This window comes from Equus asinus, chromosome 2 (assembly GCF_041296235.1).
Source record: "Equus asinus isolate D_3611 breed Donkey chromosome 2, EquAss-T2T_v2, whole genome shotgun sequence".
NCBI lineage: Eukaryota > Metazoa > Chordata > Mammalia > Perissodactyla > Equidae > Equus > Equus asinus.
Genome location: NC_091791.1, coordinates 124,480,000 through 124,506,048, shown reverse-complemented (window position 1 = coordinate 124,506,048; position 26,049 = coordinate 124,480,000). Strand labels below are relative to the sequence as shown.

The following is a 26,049-nucleotide window of genomic DNA, read 5'->3' as shown; positions in this document are numbered from 1 at the left end:
TTTCATCTCTGCCTGGCCCCAGCATGAATAATACCTAGGCAGTAAGCAACACTTTCACTGCTTGGTAGACTTGCGAGGTGCCCACTCACCTGAGACTGGAGTGAGAGGCTGCACTTCAAAGGTGCTTTCCCTCCCCCAAAGAAGAAACCCGTCTCCCTCCTTTACCAGGTGTCACATTTGCTTAATCACACCCATGTTTTTGCTCAAATGATGAAGATGAGGGCATAAAGATGGACATCTGCAATACACACAGGCCCCCCTTACTAGCCCCCTCCTAGTCCTCTTCCTGGGGCAGAGCTTGGTCAAAAGCCTCATTTTTGCCGCTGTGGCATCTGACGTTTGCCTGGGCATGGGGTCTGTATGGTTGTCAAGTGGACGGCTGGCCAGGCAGAGCCAGTGCCTGCGGGAAGCCACAGGTCTACAGCAGGCTTCTGTGGGTGTCATGAGCTCTCTGTCGCCAGAGCTGTTGAAGCCGACTGGGGTGCCCAGTCCCCGGGAGTGGTGGGGAGGGCATCATGCAGGAAGTCAGATTAGGTTCTCCCAAAGTCTCTTGGGAGACTAGTTCTAAAGCCTGGGGAATTCCCAGTGATGCCACTCACTCCTTTTTCTGTCTCATGCATGAACCCTCTCCCTGTCCATTGTGAGGCTACCAGAGGCAGGCCCCCCTTTCCTCTCCTGGAACAGCCTCCCCGTTTCCTTGGCTCATCTCAGGTCATCTGTCCCCAGAAGCCTCATGACTGCTCTGCACATTGGGACATTTCCTGCACTGTTGTTAACCTTCTGGGCTGTTTGGTCCCTTTCACCAGGTCAAGAGCTCCTTGAGTAAAGCAAGGGACTGAGGCTTACTCATCTTGCTCTCGTAGCGGGCGGGTCACAAAGGTTTATGCATGAGCAAGTGAAGTAATTAACAGTCCCAGAGAAAGATGGTTCTACAGGGGACAGTAACACCCTTCAACAGTTTCTCTCAAGCTGTGCCCAGTGGAGGAGAACCACGTGTCCCCCACTCCACCCACTACAGCCTGGCCCTGAGTCCAGGTGGGCTGCTGGCCTATTGTGCTGGTAGAGTGCCGGGGCTCCCACAGGTGAGTGTTGGGGAGGCCCAGTTCCCACTGGCTCTCCCTGCACAGCCTTTGGTGTGGATGGAGCCTACCGTGTCTGGAGCAGGGCTTTGGCAGCTCTTGGCCAGCAGTAGGAGTTATGTTTCTGGGGCCTGGATCCAAAATGAGAAAGGCCTCAGAACATCAAGAACAGAAGAGGAGCTTGGCCACCTTGGTGCCCAGGGTCAGCCTGCATGGGCCCTGGAACCCCTGCCTGGCGGGGTGCGCCGTGTGTGAGAGGGAGGGACACAGGCAGCAGTGGCTTCCCCGGGCCCCAGCTGAGTCCGGGTGACAGCGAGAATCACTTGCCTCCACAAGCCTCTGAGCCTGTCTCCCCAGACTCCGTACCACAGCCTCTCCACCTCCAGCAGACCCATCGCCTACTTCCTGCCCCAGACTGAGTTTGGGGCATCCCCAGAATGTTCTAGGCGTTCCCACCTCCTCCCTGTGCTCACACACTTGCCCTGCCCTGATGCTCTTCACTGTTTCCTTGTGTCCTGTCTGCTGCTTCCCCCAGGAAGCCTTGTCCCCCATCCCAGCTCTCCTGAGCCCCTCCTCCTCACCCCGCCCATCCTCCCAGACCCTTGTTGCCCTCTCCCATTTGCCTGCCTGTGAATGTGTCTCCTTGGCAGTCTGTCAGTTCCCAGGGACCAGGGCAAGGCTCCTCACCAGCCCCACAAACCTTGGGACAGACCCAGCCGGGGCCTCAGTGACAACACTAGAAGTAGGTGAGCTCTGCTCTCCAGACTTCTCACTCCTTTTCCTCCTCTGAATTGAGCACTGGACATGGGGACAGGAAGAAGAAAAAAGGACCCTCACACCGAGGAGAAAAATGCACTCCTTTATTCTCTGTGGGAGTGACTGCCGGGGAATGGCCAGCACCTGTCCTGGAGGAGTAGGTCGGTCTCGGGGCCCCAGCAGGGCCAGGGCAGTGATGAGGGGCACTGGTGGCCCCATGAGCAGGGAAGGTCCAGGTTGGGGCTGCTGCCCCTTCCTCAGAGCTTCTCCAGGTAGGAACCGGGGACAAAGCCACGCTGCCCATTCCGTTCCACTGTCCACCAGCCATCCTCCCCTTCCAGGATGACCTCCAGGATGTCCCCTGCAGAGATGTCCAGCTCATCGGAATTCTGGGCAACAGAATGAGAGCACATCAGGCTGAGGGGCCTGCTGGGAGGGCTCTGACGGGGCATTACCCCACCCCAGGCAGTAAATGTGAGCTTGTCTCCCAGGTGGGCCCTCAGCTGAGATATGCCCAGCCTCCTCGGGCTTCAGAACAAGGCCACTCTGGGCCGGGCCAGCCCTTAGAGACATAGAGGATGTGGGGTGCCCTGTGGGACTCAGCCTTCTGTTCTCCCCAGTTTGTCATTGTAGGCCTCCCACAACTTGGGACTTCTTCCCTGTTTCACCTCCCTGCTGCTCCCTTCTCCCTCCCTGCTCCAGACACACAGCGACCTTAGCAAGTCAATGGTCAGGTGTGCTCACCATGCCCGAAGCCCAAGGGTGCGCGCTCACTCCAGGCTCACTGCGCACAGCCTGCCCCTCTCCTGGGAGCTCCCCTGTACTTCCCCAGCCCTGTTACCACCATCATACAAGCACACCATCATTCTGCCCTGTCTTTCCTGCCAGGGACCAGCTCTGGGAGTCAGTGCAGCTCAGGGCACAGCCTGCCTAGCCCCAAGGGGATGTTTGGGCTCAGTCCAGGTGAATCTGGGGTCTGGCTCTGCATCCCTCACTTCAAAGCAGGGAGCAGACTGGACTCTGGGGATCTTAGCACAGCTGCCCTGTGGCTCCTTGACCAACCCTCTCTCCGTGGACCTCAGAAAATCAACCCCAGCACAGCTGTGGGACCCATTCTGGCTATGCCTTGTTCTTGGCACCCATGGCCATGGAGAACAAGGCCCAAACCTGAGGGTCCTGCAGGTAGCTCCAGGTGCTGTCAGCCTGCCTGCACCTGGGCACATGCACACACACACGCACACACATACACACGCCTGTGTCTGCCTAGAGACCACGTGGGTGCAGGTGAACAGACTGGGCAGACACAGGCCCTGGTACCCATTCATCAACATTTGCTCTGCAGATATGCACTGAGCCCCTCCCAAATGCTGGGTGCTATTCTAAGGACACATACCCTAGCACACTCGCAGTGCACTTGCCTACGTGTGAACACACACTTGGGCATATCTGTGCCCTCCTGCGAGGGAGAGGAGGGCGAGGGCCTCACCTGGGCCGTGTAGTCATAGAGTGCCCTGTAGTCCTGGGTTGGCAGGGTAGGGGGTCCTGGCGCCTCCTGTACCGCGATGGTGGCATAGACACCCTCATTCCGATTAGGGGTCGGGGTCAGGGTCTCTGTGGAGGCCGAGAGCAAGGTGAGGCCTGGAGCCTGCCCCTTTCAAAGGACAGTGGTCCCTGGAGGGCCCATTTGTGCCATATAGGTGTCCTCTCCTTACCCCCACATTACCCCCAGTTACCTGCAGACGCTGACACTGATGCAGTCTTAGGACTTCCATGCAGCAGCCCGGAGAACCTGGGGACAGGGAGGAAAGCAAGTAGGTCCTGGAGGGAGGGGGGTGAGGCAGGGAGCCCTCACAGCTCCAGGGCTGGGCTGCCTCTAGCCTCCAGGTGAGGATGTGATTTAGGGGGTGCCCCTCAGGCGTGAAGGCTCCCCAGAGGGTAGGCCCAGTGGGCTTTCCTTCCCCAGCAGTGCCTCTCAGTCCCTTGCACTTTGGACCTCTTCTCAGCACCTGTTTCCTGCAGGGCCTGGCACCCACCAGGCTCCTGCTCCAGCCTCCTCCTAACAGCCTTCCCCGCCGGGCAGGAGAATGAGCTGTCCTTAGAGCTTGGCCCCCTTAGACCCTTACCTGCCCGGGCCCAGCCAGCTCTCCTCCCCACGGTCCCACAGGGACCCGGCCAGTCTCGCCACTCCAGGACCATGCAAAGTGGGGTCCCCCATGTACATGTGAGTTGCAGGAGGCAGTGCTGGGCTAATCCACCCCGTCCCCTACACCTGGCTCAGGCCTGGACTTAGCCAGAGTCATGAAGATTCATTGAATAGAGAAAAGAATGGAACAAGCAAGAGGCAGCCACTGGGGGACTAGTGGAGAGCAGATGGGGTCACCCCATGAAGCAGCCAGTGCTAAGGGCTAAATAAGTAGAGGCTGCTGTGACAAGCCTGCCTCAGGAAAGTCTTCCTGCTGGGCTCAAGCTGTCTTGAAAGACTCAGCTTTAACAGGCAGAGCTGGGGTGCAAGGCATTGCTGGTGAATGGGAGGGGGGGTGCAAAGGTGCAGGTGGAATAGTTTGGGGAGTGGAGTGGACCAGCTTGGGGTGTGTGGGAGACAAGACTGGAATAGGTACTGGGCCAGACCCAAGGGGCCGTGACAAGGGGCTGGGCTGTGACTTGGGCCTGTGAGAGGCTGCCCTGCAGTGCCAGGTGAGACACGAGGGGCCTCTCCCACGGGCAAGACAATCTAGCCCTCTTCGCCATGCCAAACACACACACTCACAGAGTTTGTGGAGCTGAGGGCCCAGGAGGACACACAAGCCCAGGATGGGAGCACATGGACATGTAAGTGTGGACCTGGACACATGAGGAGGCCTAACCCTAACACAGGCCATGCAGACATAGCACCTATGACATGCTCCCGCCCCATGGACAGCAGGGGGCAGGGTCAAAGCCCCAGGGCTGTGGCTGGCAGGAGCAGAGCTTCCTGAGGCCGCTGTGCGCCCTGCCCCACTGCCCTGTTTCGCCAGATTTGTCTACACTTGCAATTCCAATTCCTCCCTCCACTCACTTCCCAGCCACTGCCCCCTGCCCCTCCCCAACCCTGCCTGGCTTCTGGCTGCCCCGACACAGTGTCCCCTGCCCATCCCCTCCAGCAGCCAGGCCTCCTCCACCCAGTGGGATCTCTCTCCTTTACTTTTTTCCTCGTGGGGCACCCCTTTCCTTTCTTGATACTACTCTTCCGTCTAGTTGTTGAAATGACCACCTGTGCTGAGATCCAGGTCCTCCCCAGATTTTGTTAAGACTGAGTGTGAATGCCTTCCTCTGGGGTCATCGCTTGCTCAAGGTTCTCAGAGGGGCATCCTGTGCTCTCTGCTCTGAGGGCTGGTGGTTCTCACGAGCCTGTCTCCCAGGAGACATGCTGCAGGGTGGCTCCAGGGGCTCCTGAGGCCTTGGAAATGAGCTGTCCTCGGAGAGCTGGGAGCTCTGTCAACCCCACCCTCAGCCACCTTCCAAAGGCAGGCCTTTCCCTGCACTAGGTCAGATGGAGAGAGGAGGTCACAGAGACCTCACGATGTGAGCGGGCCACAGGTACCATGTGAAACCCACGGATGCTCCTAGATGCCCACAGATGGGGCACCTGACCCCCTCAGGGACCTGGCTGCTGGAGGGCTCCCTGAGCAGGCTACGGTGTTCCCACTGGGCTGTCACCATTGTCACCCAAGGCCTGAACCAGGAGGGTCCTTAGGTTCTGAGTCTGACCCCAACACTCAGGGGTTCTGGACCTAGAGAAGGTGCATGACTTGTGCAGGTGACACACTGAGACATGCCACTACGGCCCTGGCACTGCCGCAGCCAGACCAGTGAAGGGGCCCTGGAAAGGCCTGGAGAATTCTCCAAGAGTACTGGCTGCAGGGCCTGCTCCTATGCCCTGATCCCATGCCAGTGGTTGAGTGTCGCTACTGCAACCTGAAGGTCCAGGGCACTAACCCAGACTAGCAGCAGGGCCCAAGGGACAAGCCAGCCTGGGGCCTCCCCGGAGCTCTGAACACAGTGAAAGTGGGTGTGCTTATTTGTTTAATGCCTGGGTGCCCTTGCGCTGAGCGTGTCATGAGGCTAGATTGAGCCTGTCTTGTCCCAGAAGAGTACCCAGCACCTAAACACGGTACCAGGCACACAGTAGGTACTCAGTAAATGTGTGTGCAAGAGTCAGTTGCAGGAGGAGAGGCTGGCCCAGCTTCCTGGCACTCCCTACCTGGCCCCAGCCTCTGCATCCATCGGGTGCCTCACCTCTTTATCATACCGCAAGACGGCTGGACGCCAGGGCTGCTGGATGCCGGTGCCACCTCCCGGTCGTAGTAGTTCTGGTAGGGCACCGGAGCTGCAGGCAGCAGGCCCATGAGGCCAGGGTTGGTGAGGGCAGAGCAGGGAGGACCTGTGCCACCTGACACCCCAACCTGCCCCCATCCAGAGACTCAGACTGGGGCCCACCCTAGTACTTGGGGAGGGGGCCTCTCTTGCTTCCATGACAGACCCCACTGTGGGTACCACCAAGACCAAATAGTCCAGACTCATGATTTGGTGGCACCAAAGAGGCTGGGGGTGGGGCTCTGAGGAGGCTCCCCACTTGTACTCCCCATCATCTCCCCCTTCTGAGTGTATAGCGTTCTTAATCTCTGCTCATCGTTGGCCTCGGAGGAGGCCGCAGACCAGGGACCCAGCCAAGGGACTGCACTGTCGACCCTTTCCCCGGGGTCTGATCAATGGTCCTCTGCCCAGAAGCGAGCTGTGAGCCCCCACAGCCCTGTCCTGGCAGTTGAGGCTCAGAGAACCCAGGGCCAGGCCTTCCAGGGACAGGCAGGCCTGGACCCAGAGGCTGAGTTGCCTGCGGGCCGGGCCTCACCCGGGGGCTCCGTGCCCGTGCTTTTGGCCTGGATGAAGCTGTCAATGTCAGTGTCCACACTGCAGCCTTCCAGTGTCACTCGCACCTCCTCGTAGAGCTGGGGACAGGAGAGAGCAGAGGTTGAGGGGCCGAGCCTCCATGCCCCCTCGCCAAAGCCCTGCCCCTCTGTGGGTCTGAACTCCAGCTAGGGGCCCCCACTCCACCGGCCTCCTCCCAGCCTCGTGTGCACAGCTCAGCGCCTGTATTCAGGGGCCTTGAGATGTAGCTGCCCCAGGCCTGCCTGAGGGGTCCGAGCCCTGGCTGACAGCCTCTCTTGTTTCCTGAACACCTACTGGACACAAGGTCCATGCAAGGGACTTACCACACTCCTGTTCTCTGAGGTAGACACTATTTCCTAATTTTATAGATGAGGAAACTCAGAGAAGGAAAGGGACTTGCCCAAGGTCACAGAGCGAGGACTTGATGCAGCGAGGCTTTGGATCCAGTAGGAGAGGATCCAGAGCCCACATTCCTTCCTCTGCCACAAGGAGGCCACCAGGTGGGCTTGAGTCATTTGGGGGAAAAGAAACCCCAAAACCCCACAGCCCATGGGCAGAAGGGGTCAGGCAGTGGGCATTGCGGAGTCAGGGCTGCCTCAAGAAAGTGTTCATGGCTCTAGGGCTGCATTAACAGAGGTCGGGGCCCCTGGCGGGGAGATGGCAGCCCCTGTCTGCTGGGGAGGACCCACAGCCCACCCGGCATGTAGAGTTCAGTAAGGGGAACCAGGACACCCCCGAGATATCTGCTGGGCAGAGCAGGAACTGCACCTCAGCCCCTGGGAGCGCCAGACCTGGAGCGGGGCAGCCCAGGGTCCTCCAGCCTCTCGGCAAACCTCTGAGGGGCTGTGTCCACCTACCTTCCCAACCCCAGCAGAGGGAGCAGGTGCTCTGTGCTCTGAGAGCAGAGGCAAGGACCTCGGAGCAGGATGAGCCAAGAGGGCAAAGCCAGGGTCACCACAAACGCACAGGCTTCCAGCCAGAGGGGCCATGGCTCAGAGGGGTGAGCTCCCTGTCCTTGGGGCCCTGGGACCAAGGCCAAGTGCTGAGGTCGGAGACCCCTGGAGCCAGGGCTTGGACCACAGAGGACCAGGTGTTTGCTGATGGACTCAGACCTGGCATGCTGCTGCCTGGAGGCCACCCTCTCCTCACACACTCCCTCCCCCCACCCTCAGTCCCACCTCGTCATCCTTGACGCACTGCATGGAGAGCTGGTTGCAGTGTACCCACAGGGCGTTGCGGAGGATGGTCAGCCGGTCAAACTCCTGCAGCTGGAAGGCCTGGGGGTGGTGGGAGGGAGGTGAGAAATGAGGAGGGCCAGCCCAGGTGGGCCTCACTCACAGTTCAGCTGTGGCTGACCAGCCAAACCCCTCTGCAGACAGCCAAGTCTAAGGGAGAGACCCTTCCTGGGGGTCCCCGCCCCCACCTCTGGCCCACCCCTGAGGTTCTGGGAAGGGAGGTTGAGCTGCCTGTGGGGTTCCTGCCCCCACTCTCCCTCCAGGCTCCACTACACACTGGAGAAGGCCCTGGGGGTGACAGGAGAGGAGCGCTGGACCTGGAGTCCTGACGCCTGTCTCCCAGGCCATCCATCAGTAGGGCCCGGCAAAGCCATGGGCTTTGTCAGAGTCTCAGTTTTGGCTTCAGCAAAATGGGTAAAGGATGCCTGTCTGCACAAAGGGACCCAGGGCACCAAGCCGGGAGGGAACAGCCAGGGCAAGGCCCCAGCACAGGGCCTGGGGAGTGAGCAGACGCATGAAGGGAGGAAGGGGTGCTGCCTTTCCCCACCACTGCCTCGCTGCCCCCAGGGAGCAGCTGCAGCAGGGACGGTCACCTTTCCCACTTTGCGGCTGGGGACCCAGAGGCCCAGCTGGGGCTCACGCACCTGGCAGGTGGTCCGGTGCTCCTGCTCCCACTCGCCTCGCACCTTCTCCAGCTGCTCCACGCTCTGCCTGTACGCCCGCTCTGGAAGGCCAGGGGCATAGACAGCTTCCCACAGCCCCACCCCCGGGCTCCTGTGGTGCCCCCGCCCAGGGTGCCCTCCTTCTCCCTAGAGATACCTACCCTGGCTGCTGGTGCCTCATCTAAACACTAGTCAGGGCCACCCACTCTGGGACTGCTCTTTTTGAGGGAACTCTCAGCTCCCCACCATGCTCTGAGCTGGCCGGGGCTGGAGGAGAGCCTCGTACACCCGGGGCCAGAGTCCAGGCATCTCGCCATCCCCAGGTCCCCCCATCTCACTTTCTAGAGGGGAAACTGAGGCTCAGGGCGGCACTGAAGGATGGGTGGAGAGAGCGTCGGGAGCTGTTGGGCTGGCAACCCAGCAGGCTTGGGCCATGACCTCCATCCCCAGATCTCTGGGGCTCATCTGTCCCCCAGCCAAGGGGGCAGCTGGGTCCTGGGAAAGGCAGAGTCGAAGAGAGAGCCTTCCCAGGGGAAGGGAGCGAGGGTGAGTGCTCTGTCCTAGGAGGTGTGCCAGCAGGGACAAGGGGTATTGGGGGGTTCTGGCATCAGGCAAAGGATAGAGGAGACAGAGGCCCAGGGACAGCAGTGTATGTGCATGTGTGTGTCAATGTATGTATGAATGATACATATGTATATATGAGTGGGTCTGTCTCCCATGATTGTGGCTCTGAAAGTCCTGGGCTCTGGAGCCAGATGGCCTGGATTTGAATGCAGTCACCACCACTTATTGGCTGTGTGACCTTCGGCAAATTAGTTAACCTCTCTGTGCCTCAGTTTCCTCATCTCTTAAAAAAGGTGATAATAATAGCAGGCATCTCATAGGATTGTTCTGCAGATTAGTTAAGACATGAAAAGCTCCAAGAACAGTCTTGGCAAATGAGAGAAAATGAATGTTTTTACTTAACTTGCATAAGTATGGAAGTGAGAGTGATGAGCATGTGACTCCGTGTCATCGGGTGTGAGTATGTGTGCCCCCAGGAGTGTGTGGTGGTGGAAGGACTTTCCAGGCCCCACCTGCAGTCTGAGGAAGCGGGCTGGCGCCGTACCTGCCTCTGTGGCTGAGTCCTTGCACTGCTTGGCTTTGTTCTGGCTCTGAGGAGACAGAGGGAAGGAACACTGAGCGCTGGCACGACCGGCCCCGTCCTCGGGCTCCTAGCCTCCCTGGGCAGTTCGGAGGGGACTCTGTCACAGTCTCCCTAGCCACCTAGGGCCTCACTCAGGAGCCAGCTGTGGGCGCATTCCATCATTCCCTCCAGCCTCACCCCACAGAGGACCACAGGCTGGTTCCAGTGAAAAAAGAATAAAAACAGAAACTCACAGCCCATGCAGATAACCTGAAAGATAGATGTTGAGACAGAGGGACAGATGGAGACCAGGGCCAGGCCCTAACGCCCCACGTGGGCCCTGCTGGACCCACTGGCTGGGACTTGGGCTCTCGTCCCTGACTTGCTGCCCCCAACCCACCCTCAGGCCCCGACCCTCTCTAGGCCTCAGGTTTCTCGTCTGTGCAGTGGGCGAAATGTGTTCTTGGGCCTGGTGGCTCTGAGACCCCTGGCCCAGAGGCGAGAGCAGTCAAGAGCTTGGGCTCTGGACGACCTGGGTTTGGATCCTTTCTCTGAGACCTGACTCTGAGACCTTGGACAAGTCACTCACCATCTCTGGGCCTCAGTTTCCTCTCTGTGATATGGGCCTACTGGTCCCTTCTCCCAGGGTTGTGTGAGGGTTAGCGTCTACTCTCATTGCCCTGTGAGCTCTGGGCCTGGGCCGCAGGACCCTACTCTGAGGAATGGGTCCTTGGGTGCAGTCTGGAGACTGCAAAGGGGATAGGCTGACCCTGTCTGTCTTTGCCCTGAGATTCTAGGAAACCCACTTCACAGACAGGGAGACTGAGCTTCAGAGAGGGGTGACCAGCCAGCATGTCCCAGATGCAGATCTTGCCTTGGGGTGCCTGAAGCACCCCTTCCTTGTCTCCCCGCCCTGCCCCAGCCCTGGGTGACAGCACATGGCCTCAGTGGCCCTACACACCTTCTCCACCTGCTTCTGCTGGCCATTGGCACTAATGCGCTCGAAGGCCTGCTCGGCGTCATCCGCGTCCCGGCACTTCTGCTCGTATGTCTTCTTGGACTGGGGGTGTGGAGACATGTGACTTAGGTGCCCCAGAGTGAGGCTCCCTGAGCCCAGCCTCCCTTCTCCCTGTGAGGGGGCTGTGGGTGGAGTGGGGACCTCCCCACCTGGGATAGGGATCTGGGGTCCAGCATGGAGATGGAGAATGGAGTCTGGTTCCCAGGCCCCTTCCCACTGGGGACAGTACAGCCCTGCCATGGCCTTGGCCTCTTCAGAGGTGTGGTCACATCAAACCAGTAGCAGTTCGCTGAAAATGCCATGTACCCTCATGATGCCAGCCTTTGCACGTGCTGTCCCCTCTTGTGGAACCCTCTGTCTCCTTCTCCCTCAGTGTCCTAGGGGACACAGCTCAGAGGTCCCTTCTTCGTCCACCCCTGGAGTCCTCAACGGACAGTGTGACCATCATATGGACCACTGTCTGGGACTGACCACCTGCCCATCAGTCAGGAGCCCCCAAACAGCAGGGTCTGGGCCAATCCGTGTGGGGCCTTGGCATCCAGTGCAGCCCCGAGCACCCACCAGGCTGCCGTGGGTGTTGCTGGGTGGAGGTCTGAGGCGAGCCCTGTCCCAGGGGCCCAGTCCAGGGCTGCTGGGGCCCACATGCTGAGCCCTGCCACCCCCCAGGCCCAAGACCTTGCACTCACTTCCATGGCCTTCTTGTAGAGTGACAGCTTGCTCTTCTGGACACGGTCCATGACGGCCTCGTACTGCAGGGGACACGAGGCTCTGAGCTGGGGGCCGTGGCCTCAGGATGCTCCCCTAGGCCAAGAGGACGGGGAGTCCCTGGGATGAGGCACAGCATGCCCTCCTGGCTCTGAAGGGGGCAGTGACAAGACGCCCCCCCTCTCCCACAGCCTACTTTTTCACAGTCACCACTAGGAGCAGAAAGCTAGAGAAGCCTGGGGCATGGATCTGCCCATCATGTCCTCTCTGGGCAGACCCAGCCAGGACTTGGTCTCTAGCCAAGGAATACCCAACCCAGATGCATGTGTGCTCATGCACACACGCACACACACAAAATTCCATGACACACACACAGAAGTACACACTAACAGGCCCCCACACTCCCACTGCTCACATTTGCACATACAGGCTTTCATGTGCACACTAACAGAGCACCCACAGACACTACTCACGAGTGCACACAAGCACACTCTCCCTGGTCCCCCTTGCACAGCTACAGGCCTGTTTGCACAGGTGAACACACACACACCAAACTTAGTCATGGCCACATGCGGGCACACGGGGCCACTGCACCCACCGTGCCTCCCAAGCCCCTTGTTCAGATAGAGGGGATGAGACTCCGCCTGGACAGAGATTGGGCACAAGTTATGAGGAGAATGGAAAGGAAGCGTCCCTCGTGTTGTCAATGGAGCCGTTGTGTGCTGGGGCTCTCACTGGGCCCCTCCCAGCAAGCTGCCTCGTCACACACAAACACACTGAGACACAGGCTCATGCTCAGATGTGTGCACACATGTGCCATGTTCTGCACACACATGTACTCCCCATCCGCACGTGTGCACAGACATGCCCAGGCAGACTTTCCGCACACTACATCTCAGCTCTCTGCTTGTGGGGGCTCTGGCTACTCTGGGGAAGGCATCACTCCATCCAGAGCAGCTTTTGCAGACATCACAGCCCGTCTGGCCACAGGAGAGCTCAAAATAGCCAGCCCAGGGCCTTGCTGCCACAGCAGGTGCTCTGCACTCTGCACGCAAGGCCCAGCTCAGAGCGGTACCTGCTCTAGCACCTCAAGGCTGGGCCGGCTTCTGGGGCTGGCTTTGGGGACCTACTGTCTGTTCGGGAACCCAAATTTAGATCCTGAAAGCCTGAGCCCAGCTAGCCAATGGGCAGCAGGAACGGCAGCCACGCTGAATTTCTGTGGTCAGAGCCTCTAGTCAGAGCTGCTGCCCTGTCTTTGAAGACTGAGGGGGGCCTGATTCTGGGCTGCGTCCCCAGAGCTTGGGAGGTGGACATAAGTGTCCCATCCTGCAAGAGGGAAACTGAGGTGCAGAGAGGGGAAGCGGCTTGGCCAGGACACCTACGTCCAGTCTGGTCCAACCATGAGCTGGCGCTGTCTTCCCCTTCACAGTTCAGTTTCCATTTTCAAGTCTTTGGACAGTTTACAACGATCCTTCCTCTCCAAGCAAGAAGTGTTTCTGTGTGCTGGCCTCTCCCACCCTATCTCCCTATCTCCCACCCTCTGCCCATACCCTTCCCCTCCTCCTTCAAATCGCCCTCACCTCCAAGCCAGGGGCACAGCCCCTCACCCTCCTTCGGCTCCGTCAGGAGGGTCCATCCTCCACCCCCTCCACAGCGACCATGACCACCTCCCCCCGAGGGCCCACCCCTAGCACCCGCCTCACCTTCTTCCTCTGCTCCTTCTGCCTCTCACGGAACTCCTCGAGGCTCCGCAGCTCCTCGCGCAGGGCCAGGGCCAGCTGGATATGGGAGCTGCCCACGTTCTCCATTTCTGGGGGCAGAGTAAGGATGCCAGTCCCCAATATCAGACGTGATGGGCCTCGGCCACCCACACACACCCCTGCCTGGACAAGCCCAGCTCCCACCCCACACCTCGTCTTCTGTCATCCACCAATCCTCCACCAGCCTCGCAGCCCTGTGTACAGCCTGAGCTCCTGGCGAGAATCCATCCACCCCATCTACGGGAATATGGGTGCTCCCAGAAGGTCCTCTCACCCTGCAGCCTGGGGTGGGGGACAGTTGGACTTACGTTGCTTCAGGGAGTCAAAAGAGGCCCTGAGGGAGCTGCAAAACAGAAAGGCCAGGGTCAACAGGAGGAGCACAGTGGAGCCTGAAGTCCCAGCTGACTTTTATTTTGCTGAGAGGGCCCTAGGTCACTCACACATACTGACCTAGACCCAAGGGACCCTCTAGCCAGACAATTGGGACCGTCCACTGACAGCCCTAGTTGGGATTTCCAGAAGGCAAAGCTCTCTCTTTGGAAATTACAAAGCAATTAAACCTCCCCACTTGGCAGAATCTGCTGGCTTTTGCGTCTTCAGGGCCCTCCCTCCCTGAAGCCTCTCGCCCCAGTCCTCTCCCCAATTCAGAATGAGCCGAAAGATGGCAGGGTTCAGACTCAGCCAGAGGACATTTTGGAGGAAGCTGGATGGGGGCTGAGAGAGTGGGCAAGCAGGAGAGGAGAGATGTGGGGACCTTAGGACAGAACAAACAGTATGTAGAGGTGAGGACAGCAAGAGGCCGAAGGCCTCCCTGGCTCCTGGCTGGGTGGCTGGGTGGGCAGTGGTGACACCTCTGAGACGGGGGCCCAGGAGGGAAGATGAGGAGTCTACTTTAGGGTGCATGAGCTTGGGATGCCTGAGAGAACCCAGCAGGAATCAGGAGGCAGCAGGGTGGTCAGTCCGGAGCAGAGATGCAGGCACTGTCCACTCCAGGGCAGGCGCCAGGAGAGGGGGAAGGAAAGAGGCTGGCCCAGGGCATGGGAGGTGGAGTGTGACACCCGAGGGTAGAGTTGCCAGATGGAGCAAATGAAAACACAAGACACCCAGTTAAGTTCGAATTTCAGGTAAACAACAAATACTTTTGAGTATAAGTACGCCCCATGTAATATTTGGAACACACATTTAAAAAGTATTTGTTATTTATCTGAAAGTCACGTTCAGCTGGGCATTCTGTATTTTACCTGGCTGCTTTGCCAAGAAGGCTCGCCCCCAGAGCCATGGGCGGAGTTGAGGTCTGAGCAAAGGCCTTGGAGCCCCACCAAGACCCAGTCCTGTCTGCTGATCAGCAATGGGGCACCAGGAAGCAGAGTGCTCCTTGGGTCAGAAACAGGACCAATGGGTGAGAGAGCCTCTCCCTAGGCCCATCAGCTCCCCAACCTGGCAGAGAAGGGAGGTGACTGGGAATTCCAGCAGAACCTGGGCAAGGGCTTCCTGCTCTGAACTCCCACATGCATTGGAAGCAGACCCTTGAGCCAGACAGCCTGGGTTTAATCCAGGCTCTGCCACTCACTCTGTGTGACCTAGGGCAAGTTACCTAACTGCTCTGTCTCAGTTTCCCCTTCTATAAAATGGGGATAATAGTACAAACGGGATGGTTGTCAGGATTGAATGGATTTACGTGTGTAAACCACCTCTATCAGGACCTGGTTGCTGTGCAGCCCTCCCCTGAGCCCACCTGTGCACATCCCAACCAATCCTGGGGGGGTCCCCTGGGCTCCTGAGCCTGACCTGAGCACTACCTCCAAAGTGCCCCACCTAGGAGCTTACCACCTGCGTGCCTCCTGTTATTGGAAACTCGCACTGGATTTGCCTTCAGGTGGGGTCCTCCTGAGGCAGCCTCATAGGTAGGCCCCCTACCCCTCTCCCTGCAGCCTGTGTGGCCAGGAGGAGCAGATCTGTGTTCCCAAGCAACTGTGAGTGTGTGAGGGGTGCCAGGGCCTGTGCCCCAGCATGGGCCCAGGGGTGCCACGACACCAGGCGCGCAGAGACGGTGGGTGAAGGCTGCAGACTGGCCCCGAGGCGAGACTGGTCCACACTCGGGTAAGATTCTCTGCCTGCGTTTGCAGCCCCGCCTCAACCAAGGAGCTAAAATACGCTGCGGCTCCCTCCTCACCGGGGCGCCTGAGGAGCCGCAGTAATCGAGGCAGACAGGGAAACAGGCCGGAGCGTGGCCAGGCTTGCTGGGGTCACACAGAGGTGCTGGAGCAGCGCGAGGTCCAGTCGCTGGCCACATCCTGCTGCTGCCCTTCGCCCAGCCGGCTCTCCGCTCCCCTCCACGCCCCTCGCCGCCTTTCTGCCGAGCAGTGCGCCTGCCCCCTGGTGGCCATATCGTCGCATGACGCCCAGCAGAGGCAGCCCGGGACTCCTGCCCTCCCGCCTGCGTCTCCCGAAACCTTGCAAGGCAGGCTTCGAAGGGGCCTCCTTCCTCCCATTGGACAGTTAAGGAGACTGAGGCCAAGCAGGAGCAACAACCTGGCAGGACCCGCCTGGATCCAGGCCTAGAGGAGAACTGTGGGGGTCTAGTCAAGGCCAGACCCCTTGCCCTAAACTAAGTGGATCTCAAAATGTGGTCCCTACACCAGCAGCATCAGGACCACCTGGGACCTTGTTAGAGAGGCAGATTCTCAGGCCCCACCCCAGTCCTTGTGAAGCCGGAGCTCGGAGGGAGGGCCGGCACACTGTTTTAACAAGCCTCCACGTGCTGCTGATGTACGTTCATCAAACGTTAGCCCAGCTGGCCTAAGTGATCTAAGCCTCGCAGTTCTGCTAGGGAGCATGCATCATCGTCCCCGTTCCACGGTTGAGAAAACAAGGTTCAGAGAAGTGAAGAAGCTGACTCATGGCCACACAGCTGGTGAGAGGCGGAACCAGGTGAGGCCTGGTCAAGGCCTGCCTTCTGCTTCTTACCAGAGGGCAGAGAGGGGTGACTGCCGGGGGACCCACCTGCCCTGGGTGGGGGTCAGGATTCTTCTCTGACAGAATTAACCCCTTGCCAGTGGCTACACCTCCAATCCCTCTCCTTCCCCACACACTCATCTCCTGCCTCAGTCTCCCCAGTCATGGTTAGAGCATCTCTGGGCTCAGCACAGCCTCCCCCACAGCCCTCACCTACGGCCCCCGTGGGCCCCCAGCTCCTTCATGACCACATCCTGCCCAGACCCCTCCCAGCCCTTGGGCCTGCACCCCCGCTGCCTGCTCCTCACCTCCTTCTGGACCTCACATCTCACAGACACCTCAGAGTGTCCAAAACTGGACTTGGTGCCCCACAAACCTGCTCCCCCTGCAGGGCTCCCCTCTCATCAAAAGCAGCACCCTCTACCTGGTTATGCCACCTGGAAACCCAGGAGCTGTCCTTGGCTCCATCCTCTCCCTCCACCTGCACTACCTTCTTTTTTACCTCCTAAATCTCTTGTCTGTCCTCCTCTCACTGCCACCACCTAGCCCCTGCCCCAACACCTCTATCCCCCTAGCTGCACTTCCCACCTATTAGCCCTGTTTTCTGCCCGCCAGTCATCTGGCCACCCACCAGTTCCTTCTATATGCCATATTTCTTCTTGCCTCAAGGTCTTTGCACATGCTAATTCCCCATGCACAGCATCTTTGCCTGGCTTCCTCTTCTGTCCCTTCTGAGCACTTACCCTTGCTGTTACCTTGGGCTGATGCATTCAGTGTCTGTCACCTCACTGAACTGTGAGCCACATGAACAGGGTCAGTGCCTGGTTCTCCTCCCCAATTTCCCCAGGATCATAGCCCAGAACGACAAACTCAACACTGGCTACATACCAAGGCCTTTCTCAACTCCAAACCCACCTGTGCCCCACTCTCCTTGGCCCATGGCCTCAGGTCCTTTCTCCCAGGCCTGGAATGGCTATGAGGAGTCACAGCCTTTGGGAGCAGCTGGTCCTTCTCCCCATCCCCACTGGATGCTGGGAGCCCCTGCCTGAGCCCACTGCACTGCCAGGTGGACATTCAGCTTCTGTTCCCACCTGGGGACAGCCCTGATGGCGACAAAGTCTGGGCTTACCTTAGGCTCCCATTTGCCCCCACGAGCTTGCTGGGCCTTGGGGGCTGCATGGATGGGGGTGCTTGCTCTGTGTGGGACAGCTGGACAGGGGTGTGAGCTCTGACTGCTCCAGGTCCCCTGCCCACTCACCTCTGGGCTGAAGACCCTCCTGTCCCAGCCCCACCTGTTCCCTGTGCTGGCACCTTCAGGCCGTCACAGTTCTGCTCACATGACAGGGCCTGGGACACCACCTCTTTCTTGGCCTTAGACTTTCAAGGAAGCAGCCACAGCTATGGGTGAGGGGACCTCAACTTTTCCCAGGACCAGAGACAGCCCACTGGGGGTCAGCAAAGACTCTTCCCAGGTAAATGCTTTAAGCTCATCTTATGGAGGATTTGGGGACCATTTAAAGTCTTTCTCTGCCCGTAAGACCCAGAAAAGATGGTTTCTCCTAGCTTTTCTGTCACTCCTGTGTTCCTCCACACTTGCCACTCGGAAACTGTCCCCAAGATCTCCTTGAGCTCTCCTTTATTGTGTCTCCATCACGCGTCAAGGATAAGGCCCCCATGCAGACCTCTACACTCTGTTATCAGTCACCAGTGACCTCATGTGTAACTCATCTTATTGCCTATCTTGACTTGGCTCTTAGGATGCTCAACCTGAAATTCTGTGCTCAAACACGGTCTAAATTTCCAATGTAAACTTTCCTTCTGTACTCTCCCCACCAGGCACCACCTCATGTCCCTGCTTTGGCATCCCCACCCCCGCCCACGTTCTGGCCAGCAGCCTCCTGCCTCCTAGCTGACAGGAGCTGACTCCTCTCGCCTCCCTGTGCTGGAAGCTGGGCCTGAAGTGAGCTGTTATCAGAGGGCCCCTGATGGGAGGAGGGCTCGCCTCTCTCCCTTCAACATCCTCAGCGATGTCTTCATTCTCTGAGGTCAAAGAAAGATGACGAAAAAAAATCTCTTCTGACAGGAAAACCACAGCATTTTAGGCTGACAAGTGGGGGTGAGGCAGGGATGTGAGGACGTGAGGACTCAAACCTACACCGCTTGGGGGTCTGTCCTTGCTTGTGGTAACCACAGAGGGGCTTCCAGGAAGCTGGCCCCAGCCCTGCCCGCCTTGATGCCCCTTCATTTCCGAAGCCATGCCCGGTGCAGCTTCCAGGAGCGTGCAGCACCCTAGCACCCCAGCTGGGGTGGGATGAGCAAGAGCAGGAGGAGGAAGTGACAGCTTTCAGGGGGGTGGTATTTCAGGCAGACCTCGAAGGATGGTTTGGACCGGGCAGAGGAGGAAAGGGGACAACAGCCCGAGCCAAGGCCCGGAGGTTGGAAGGGAGAGTCCGACAAGCTTTCTGCAGGCCTGGAGGTGTGGTTGAAGTGTCCCCACCTAAAGCTATCTGTAAGATGCATTGAAAGGGCTTGTGGGGACCCCTCATGTTTGGGGACCAGCTCTTATTCGTGCGTTTTCCATCGCCACCGCCCAGGGGATGTTTATGAGTTCATGTGTGAAGGAGGTGGATGCTAAAAGCCATCTGAAGATGGGAGGAACGTCTTTTCAGCATATATGGCTGAGCCTCCAGGCCTGAGGGAGGCTTCTGGCCGGTCTGAGATCAGGGGTGATGCACAAATGCTGCGTCTTCAGGCAGCGGAGGGAGGGGAAGCCGGCCTGCTCTGCCCCTTCGGCTCTTGCTGGGCTATTTCTGGGGTCATTTAACTCCCTGGCTTTTGTCCTCCTCATTCACCCCTGCCCAGCCTGCACACCCTCCAGCCCTCTGCCCACCCTCCAAGGGGCTGAGAGTGAACATCCCACGGGACCTAGGGGACTTGGCTATGGGAAGGCTGGGGGCTTCCCCCTACCAGGGGATGGGCCCTGGAGGTTAAGCTGCCAGCCCCCACACTGAAGAGCCAGGCCACTTTTTCCAGAGATTCCAACCCCAAACACACCCCCCACAAGTCTCCACCACACACAAGCAACCGGGCTGTCATTCACTCTTCCCACAAAGAGCCCTCCAGATGGGTGCGGGGACAGCGTGATTTGGTCTAAGCCAAGACCATAACAGTCAGGCTAGGCTGGAGTGTCTGGAAGGGCTTCCTGGAGGAGGTGGGACATGAGAGGGCCCTGAAGGGAGGTTCTGATGCAAAATGCTGGGGAGGAGAATGAAGTCACCCTGAGTGTGCTAGACTCTGGCTTTAGGACAGTGAGGCCCTTTATTTTATTTCAAAATTTTTGAATCCCCCTGACAGCCTTGGGCATGGCACACAGTGCGTGCTCCATGTGCTTGTTGACTAAATGGATGGATGATGGATGCTTGCCCACAGTTAAACACAGGAATGACTGAAGGGTCTCACTAACTCTAGTCATGCCCTATGGGTTAGCAGCAACACTTATTAAGCAACTACTGTGTGTAGTCAGCTGAGCTGGGAGCTGCCTCGGGCACGGCCCTAAGGGAGGCAGCAGGTGAGCTGGGATGGTTCAACCACCGCCTGTCACTCACTGGCTCTCAATGTGCCCTCCAGCCTTTGTCCATGCCTGTCCTCTGGCAGGAATGTGCCCCTCCTTCCTCTCCACTTCTCCCAGGAGGCGCCCTCCCCAGTCCACCCTGCTCTGCCCTGTTCCTCTGGCCGCCCCCGCCTGATGGGGAGCGCAGGGCAATGGTGGTTCGCACACACCACTCCCAGCGTATTCTGCAACCTGTGTGCCTTGGCTGCAGGGCCCCTGTGGGTTTTGTTTCTGCTCCTCCTGCTGCTGGTTAGGCTGAGCCATGGGTCCTGGCACACCCAGCCCAGGCTCCAGCTCCTCCCAGTAGACTGCAGGTGGACCCTGACTCTGACCCCTGCCCCTGGCCTGGCGCCCCACCATTGGTGCTCCCACATTGGATGAGGGCTGCCCCTCCAGGGCCTCCCAGCCTCTAGCTCTCTGGGCCAGGGAGGGACTGGGCCCCAAAGAAAATTGTTTAGGCTGCCCAGTAAAGCTTCTCAGCCCCAAACTAAGCAGGGTGACCCCAATTTATCTGACTTTTGGAGGGGCCTGTGAGGTGGTAAAGACCCCACTGTTTACTGAGCATGCCTGTAGCTTGGTGCTCTCAGCTTGACATTGTGACTGCCCAGAGCAACTCTTGGGGGTGACTGTCCCTTTCACAGCCAAGAACCCAGGACCTAGAGCGGGGGAGTGACCATTCCAGGGTCACACAGTAAGTAGGGCAAGGCAGACCCTGCTCCACTTGACTTTTGTAACAACACAGGGAGTCAGGGCCGCCAGAGCCTTGCCCTGGCCACTTCATGGTTCTAAAAACAGGGCAGATATAGCTACCTCCCCACCCTTCCCCTGCCCACCTGGCTCCACTCCTATTTTATCCTCCTGATTAGTAGCTTCTCCTTCCCGTTTGAAGTTCCCTGTGACTCACAGCCCCCTGAGTGTGCCTCACACAGTCTGCCTCAGCCTGGGCTCACCAATAGCCTTCCATTCATTCTCCACTGTGTCCTGAGTATCCTCTACACCCAGCCTCCAACCAGCCTCAGCCCTGCCCCTGGGAGGCCCTCAGGATATGTTCCTGTTTATCTGCACAACAGCCCCCTGGAGTGGGCAAATGGGAATTAAACTCAGAGAGGTAAAGCCACTTCCCCACAGTCACACAGCTCACAAAGGCTGAGCGGGGGCTAGAGCTCAAGCATTCTTTCTCCTTGGTTTGCATTCACACTTTGCAGTCTAACTCACAGGCCCTCGGGCGTTGAGCATTAATGTCCCCTGGCTCACGCTACTTTCAAACCTTCTCTAGCGCTTCCCATGTTTCCTCTGGCTCCAGGTTGGAAGTAGGAACCAGCTGGGTCCTCGGCATCTCTAGAAGACCTAGAGAGTGTCGTGTATTCAGGGCACACAAATGGGGGACCAGGTTCTAGGCAATGGAGCCGACAGGCTTCGGGGCCACTTTCCTTGGGCACAGCCAGGCACTCACAGGCTCTGTGGCACTCACAGACCTCCAGGCGAGCAGGGGCAAGGGTCAGAGGTTGCTGTGGCAGCCACAGGCTGGGGTCAGGTCTTGAGGCTCCCGGGCAGGAGGAGAAGTGCTCATCAGAGCCCTTTCAGAACCTGAAGTCCAGCGCCCCGTCTGATGCTCAGCCTGGTTGGGGCCTCACCTTGGGAGAGAGTCCATGCCTTCCTGAGGCAGCCCCTCCACTCCACTGTTAGAAATCAGCACTCTCTCCCCATCTGCTTCCCCCACAGTCAGCACAGAGACCCAGACCTCAGGGCTGGAGAGGCCCAGCTGCTCCACAGCAGCAACTGCCCTTAGTGCCTCTCCTCAGAGCCAGGCCTGAGCTGAGCCCCTGGACTCGCTTAATCCTTCAAGGAAGGGTGTATTATTATCCCGTCTCGCTGATGAGGAAATGGAGGCACAGAGAGTGTCAATGACCAACCCAAGGTCACACAGCTGGTGGATGAGGAGCTGGCACTGGAACCCCATGTGTGTCCCCTCCCAACCCCTGTCTCTGGTCACAGGCCGAGCCAACACTGCAGGGGGACCTCACCCAGAATGCCTGATACCCAAGGAAGCTGTCCTCCAGGCACCCCTGCCCAGGAGCCATCCAGACGTCCCTGGCCATCCCCCATCCACCTCGCTCCAGGAAGCCCTAGACCCTGTCTAAGGGCCCAGAAGGCGCCAGGCAAAGGGGGAGGGAGCTGGGGCCGGGACCTCTTACTTGATCTCCGTCTGGCCGCCAGCCTTCCGGGCGATCTGTACCAGCTCCTTCCCATACCGCTCCTCCGCTTGGGCCCTGCAAGAACAAGTCTGGCACTGAGTCTCCCCAACTCCTGCTGGCGGCAGTTCCCTCAAACCTCTGCACCAGGACCCACCCAGTCAGCCTATGGGGGCAGGCATGGCCCTCCAGGCTCCTCCTTGAGAAAGTTAAGCCCCCAGCCCTTCCTCTAAATTAATCTTCGCCAAATGCAGGCACATGTGAAGGGACATCAAATTATTTGCCCACTTAGGGGAGGCCCAGGTCTGGGGAAAAACAGAGGAGCCGCATTCCTGCTAGTTTAGAGCAGGGGCGCCCGGCAGCAGCGTGGCTGGGACGGGGCCTCGGCCCACCCAGCGATGCTCACCTCTGCCGTAGCAGCTCCTCCACGTCTTTGCACATCTTCCTGCCATCCAGCAGCCGCTGCAGCAGCACCTCGTAGCCTGTGTGGGCCGTGAAGTCCCTGCACTGTGACACAGGAGGAGGATGTGTAAGGGCCACCCCCAGCAGTGCAGGTTGTGGGGGGCACTGAGCACAGCCTGACGAGGACCCCCTGACCACCTCCCCATCTGCCTCCATCTCCCCTCTTTAAGGCAAGTTCTTGGGATTCAGGACCTGACTTCACACAGGCACATGGTAGGTCTTCTCGAATCTGTGGAGGTGCATGCATGAGCCCCGCCTGGCAACGGAGTCCAGGACACATCGACTCCAACACAAGACTGCCATGGAAGGGCCACCACCAAGGTCCCATGATGACAGCCTTACAGGGTTCCCAGCACTGCTTGCTCCTGTCACCTTCTCAGTAACCCTATTACCTCAGCTAAGTGAGAAAACGGAGGTACAGATGGGTGAAGTGCGCCCGGAGTGAGACAGCTTGAAAGCCATCTGGTCTGAGTCCCTGATCTTCATCCCTATGCTATATGACCTCTGCAATGACAATAGCCATTGTTGTTTCTTTATCAACAACTGTGTGCCCTCGCCACACCAGGCCCTCAGTGTGAGCTCAGGTAATCCTCCCATGTCTACTAGATGAGGGGAGCATTGAGGGTGAATTTGGTCAGGACTGGGGCATACCCTAACACTCGTGTAGGACGCATGTAGGACACACCTGGAACACCTAGGACACCCAGGGTCGCCCTCTTAAGCAGGGTGGTGGGGAGAGGGGCATCTTGAAGAATCCAGGACACAGCTGATTCTCCGCTGCCCGGCACTTGCTCAGCCTGTCCTGGTGTTCCTGACAAATCCGATTTTCCTCTCTCACCTCGGGAGCAGATTCTGAGCTGCTTGGGCAGGAAGTTGGGGAGGGAGGTAGTATTTGAGACTGTGAGGGGACAGAGGGTCTCGCAGGGCATCCCCAGGCCTACGGAGTGGGCCGGGGCCAGGGTGCTGCTCCCAGCTCTCCAGGTGGTGCTGCACACAGGCCAACTGCAGGGAGAGAGATGGATCCTGGGCGAGGTGGTAAAACGGCCTGCTGAGAGGGGAGGCTTCTGTGTCTGACCTGAGCCTGGGTCCCATATCCATTCTTGAGGCAGGACCCCCAGGCCCCAGGGTGCTCAGCCAGGCAACTGCAAATCGGGCAGGCCCTGAGATTGGGCACCTAGTCTGTCTTTTCCATTCCCACAGATCCTCCTCCAGAAGCATCCCCAGAAATTCCTGAGGGCCAGGCTCAGCTGTCTAGAGGGTAACAAACCAGACGTCTGGGCCCTGGCTGGCCACCCAGGGCCCCAGCAGGAGGAGGGTGTCCCCTCAACCCCACAGGCCTGTCCTGCGGCAGGCAGCAGTCCCGGCGTGCAGGCTGGTGTTACTGAGCCAGGCTTCCATTTCTGCAGCTTTCCTGGGCAGCCACTTGCCCACCAGCCAGCCAGCAGACAACAGCTTCCCGCCCCTCAGCCTCTGCCCTCCCTCTGGACCCCCAGGGCAGAAGCCTGTGGCAGCTGGGAAGGAAAATTAATCTGAAGCCTCAGCATCCTGCCCTCTCCCCATGAGGGGGTCACTCTGAGCTGGACACCAGCATTCAGGCCCAAATTCCACGGACCACCAGAACTGGGAGACATCTCGTCCAGCACCCTTAAGTCCTCAGGGAAACTGAGGCCAAGAAAAGAGAAGGACCTGCCTGAGGTGACACAGGCAGAGGTAGGGCGGGAATCTGGACTTGCAGGGGACCTGTTATTAGTCCATGATGCCTCTGGGAGAGATGGCGAGAGCTGACCAGGGAAACACCTGCTGGAGACCAGCCCCATGGCAGGACGCTCCACTCTTCCCTGCCAGCCCCATGCCCAGCCCTGACTCTCTAGGGGAACCCCTCTGTCCTTATCAAGACCCCCAGAGTGGAAACAGAAGCAAAACCAAACCTACATTGGCCATTCTGGAGGAGGGAGAAGGCAGCAAGGTCCCTGCCGCTGCAGGCTCAAGAATCTGGTTCAGCCCCTACTCAGAGCCACAGTGGTGCTGGCAGGGCTGCAGCAAGTGAGCCACCATCACAAGTGTCACAAGCGACTCGACTGTTCCGAGGAAGTGCCTGACTCCCTGGGGGCGGCTCGCAATGCCTCCTCAGTGCTGCACCCCTCCCCCAGCCTGCATGCTCCTCCTTCACCCCCACCCTAGCCACCTCCTCAAGGAGATGGGTTCTGACTCATTGCTCAGAGCGGGGCAGAGTCAGGTTCAGTATGCTGTTGAGGAAATGAATGAACCAACCATTCAATCAGTTAATCAGTTGGTCCTGCAGTTTCTCAGCACAAGGCCCAGCGCAAGAATCACACCCTCCAGGGGGCCCACCTGGCCTTCCTTTTCCACACTGACCCAGCTCCACCCTGTAAGTACCTGGGCCCCCTGCCAGTCCCCCATGGTTAAGGGCTGACATTTTCACAATATGGAAGCTACCAGAAGGCAGGGCCTTTTACCTCCTTCAGTCCACTGGCAGCCTCTGTCACCTGAAACCTTCCAGTGGCCTTACCCTTTGTGAAATTGCCATTTATGGAGTCCACCTGCCACACATTGCAGCAAGAACATCACAGCCATTATCCTATTGAAAGCACCACACCCAGAGAGGTAAGGATGGTGCCGAGGAGGCCCAAAGATGGGAAGTGACTACCTGAGGTCACTCAAGTGGTAAAGGTAAAAATCTGGGATATAAACCCAGGTCGGCCGGTCTTCAAACCCACATCCCTGCCTCAGTTAGTCAATAGACAGCCCAGCAACTATTTTCATTTTCAAACATCAAAAAGTGATTAAAAAAAAAACTTCTCAAAATGATTGCTCAAATCCTCTTCCTCTCAATCAAAGCTATATTTCGGGCTATCATTCAGTTACCATGGACTCACAGAGCCTGGGCCATGCCCAGGCTGGGCCAGAGGAGTGCTGCCCTAGAGAAGGGCTGCACTGGCTCTGCAGACGTGTGCGCTGATAGCCAGCAACCAGCCAGAAGCCCCGCCCCACTGCGTGGCATCTGGGGCAATCCACCCTGGGGTAAGTGCTACTTGGCGAGCAGTTGCAGTCTCATCCTTTGGGAGGCCCGCTTGCATTGCCATCCATGCTGTGCAGCCACTCTGGGCCTCCCTTTCCCCATGGAGGGGCCAGATGGGGGCAGTAGGGTGTCTCCCAAGGCTCCAGGAGGAGGTGCTCAGGACAGCTCTGGGCAGGAAAAAGCATATTCCTGCCTCAGCCTCAAGGTAGTATGAAGGCCTGGGGGCTCTGCTCTGCCCAGGGACAGCCCACCTGCTTCCTTCTCTAGGTAGGTCTGGGTGTAAGCCATTGTCCAGACCTGCGAGCTGGCCTTGGCCCTGCCATGCCCCCACTGGGTGGGTAGAGAAGCAGCCTCCGTACCCACCACCGCTTCCTCCTTTTCCTGCCCGTATCACTCTCGGTGGCTACAGGGGCTAGGCCACAGAGACCAGGGCCCCGAGCAAGCCACTTCCTTTCTTGGGACCTGGTTTCCTCATCAAGAAAGTAGCAGCAGAGGCCAACCTCTCTCCTGGCCCTGACAGCCC

The 26,049-nt window shown here is 58.6% G+C and overlaps 1 protein-coding gene across 3 annotated transcripts in view; it reads right to left on the bottom strand.

Moving 5' to 3' along the window:
- Positions 1 to 1,917: 1,917 nt before the first annotated feature.
- Positions 1,918 to 26,049, bottom strand: part of PSTPIP1 (proline-serine-threonine phosphatase interacting protein 1) — a 41,383-nt gene continuing 17,251 nt past the window's right edge. Inside the window, exons 2-15 of one of the 3 annotated variants that reach the window (XM_014841428.3) lie at positions 22,431 to 22,531; positions 22,028 to 22,102; positions 13,576 to 13,610; positions 13,211 to 13,317; positions 11,489 to 11,551; positions 10,746 to 10,844; positions 9,767 to 9,812; positions 8,641 to 8,720; positions 7,940 to 8,038; positions 6,724 to 6,820; positions 6,111 to 6,201; positions 3,569 to 3,624; positions 3,322 to 3,446; positions 1,918 to 2,224 (exon numbers count right to left, since the gene is read on the bottom strand). In XM_014841428.3, the coding sequence (XP_014696914.2) occupies positions 2,093 to 2,224; positions 3,322 to 3,446; positions 3,569 to 3,624; positions 6,111 to 6,201; positions 6,724 to 6,820; positions 7,940 to 8,038; positions 8,641 to 8,720; positions 9,767 to 9,812; positions 10,746 to 10,844; positions 11,489 to 11,551; positions 13,211 to 13,317; positions 13,576 to 13,610; positions 22,028 to 22,102; positions 22,431 to 22,531 (1,206 nt within the window). In that variant the 3' untranslated portion in view covers positions 1,918 to 2,092. The remainder of the gene's footprint in view (positions 2,225 to 3,321; positions 3,447 to 3,568; positions 3,625 to 6,110; positions 6,202 to 6,723; positions 6,821 to 7,939; positions 8,039 to 8,640; positions 8,721 to 9,766; positions 9,813 to 10,745; positions 10,845 to 11,488; positions 11,552 to 13,210; positions 13,318 to 13,575; positions 13,611 to 22,027; positions 22,103 to 22,430; positions 22,532 to 26,049) is intronic. The other 2 variants (XM_044764226.2, XM_044764228.2) reach the window with 2 other exon arrangements.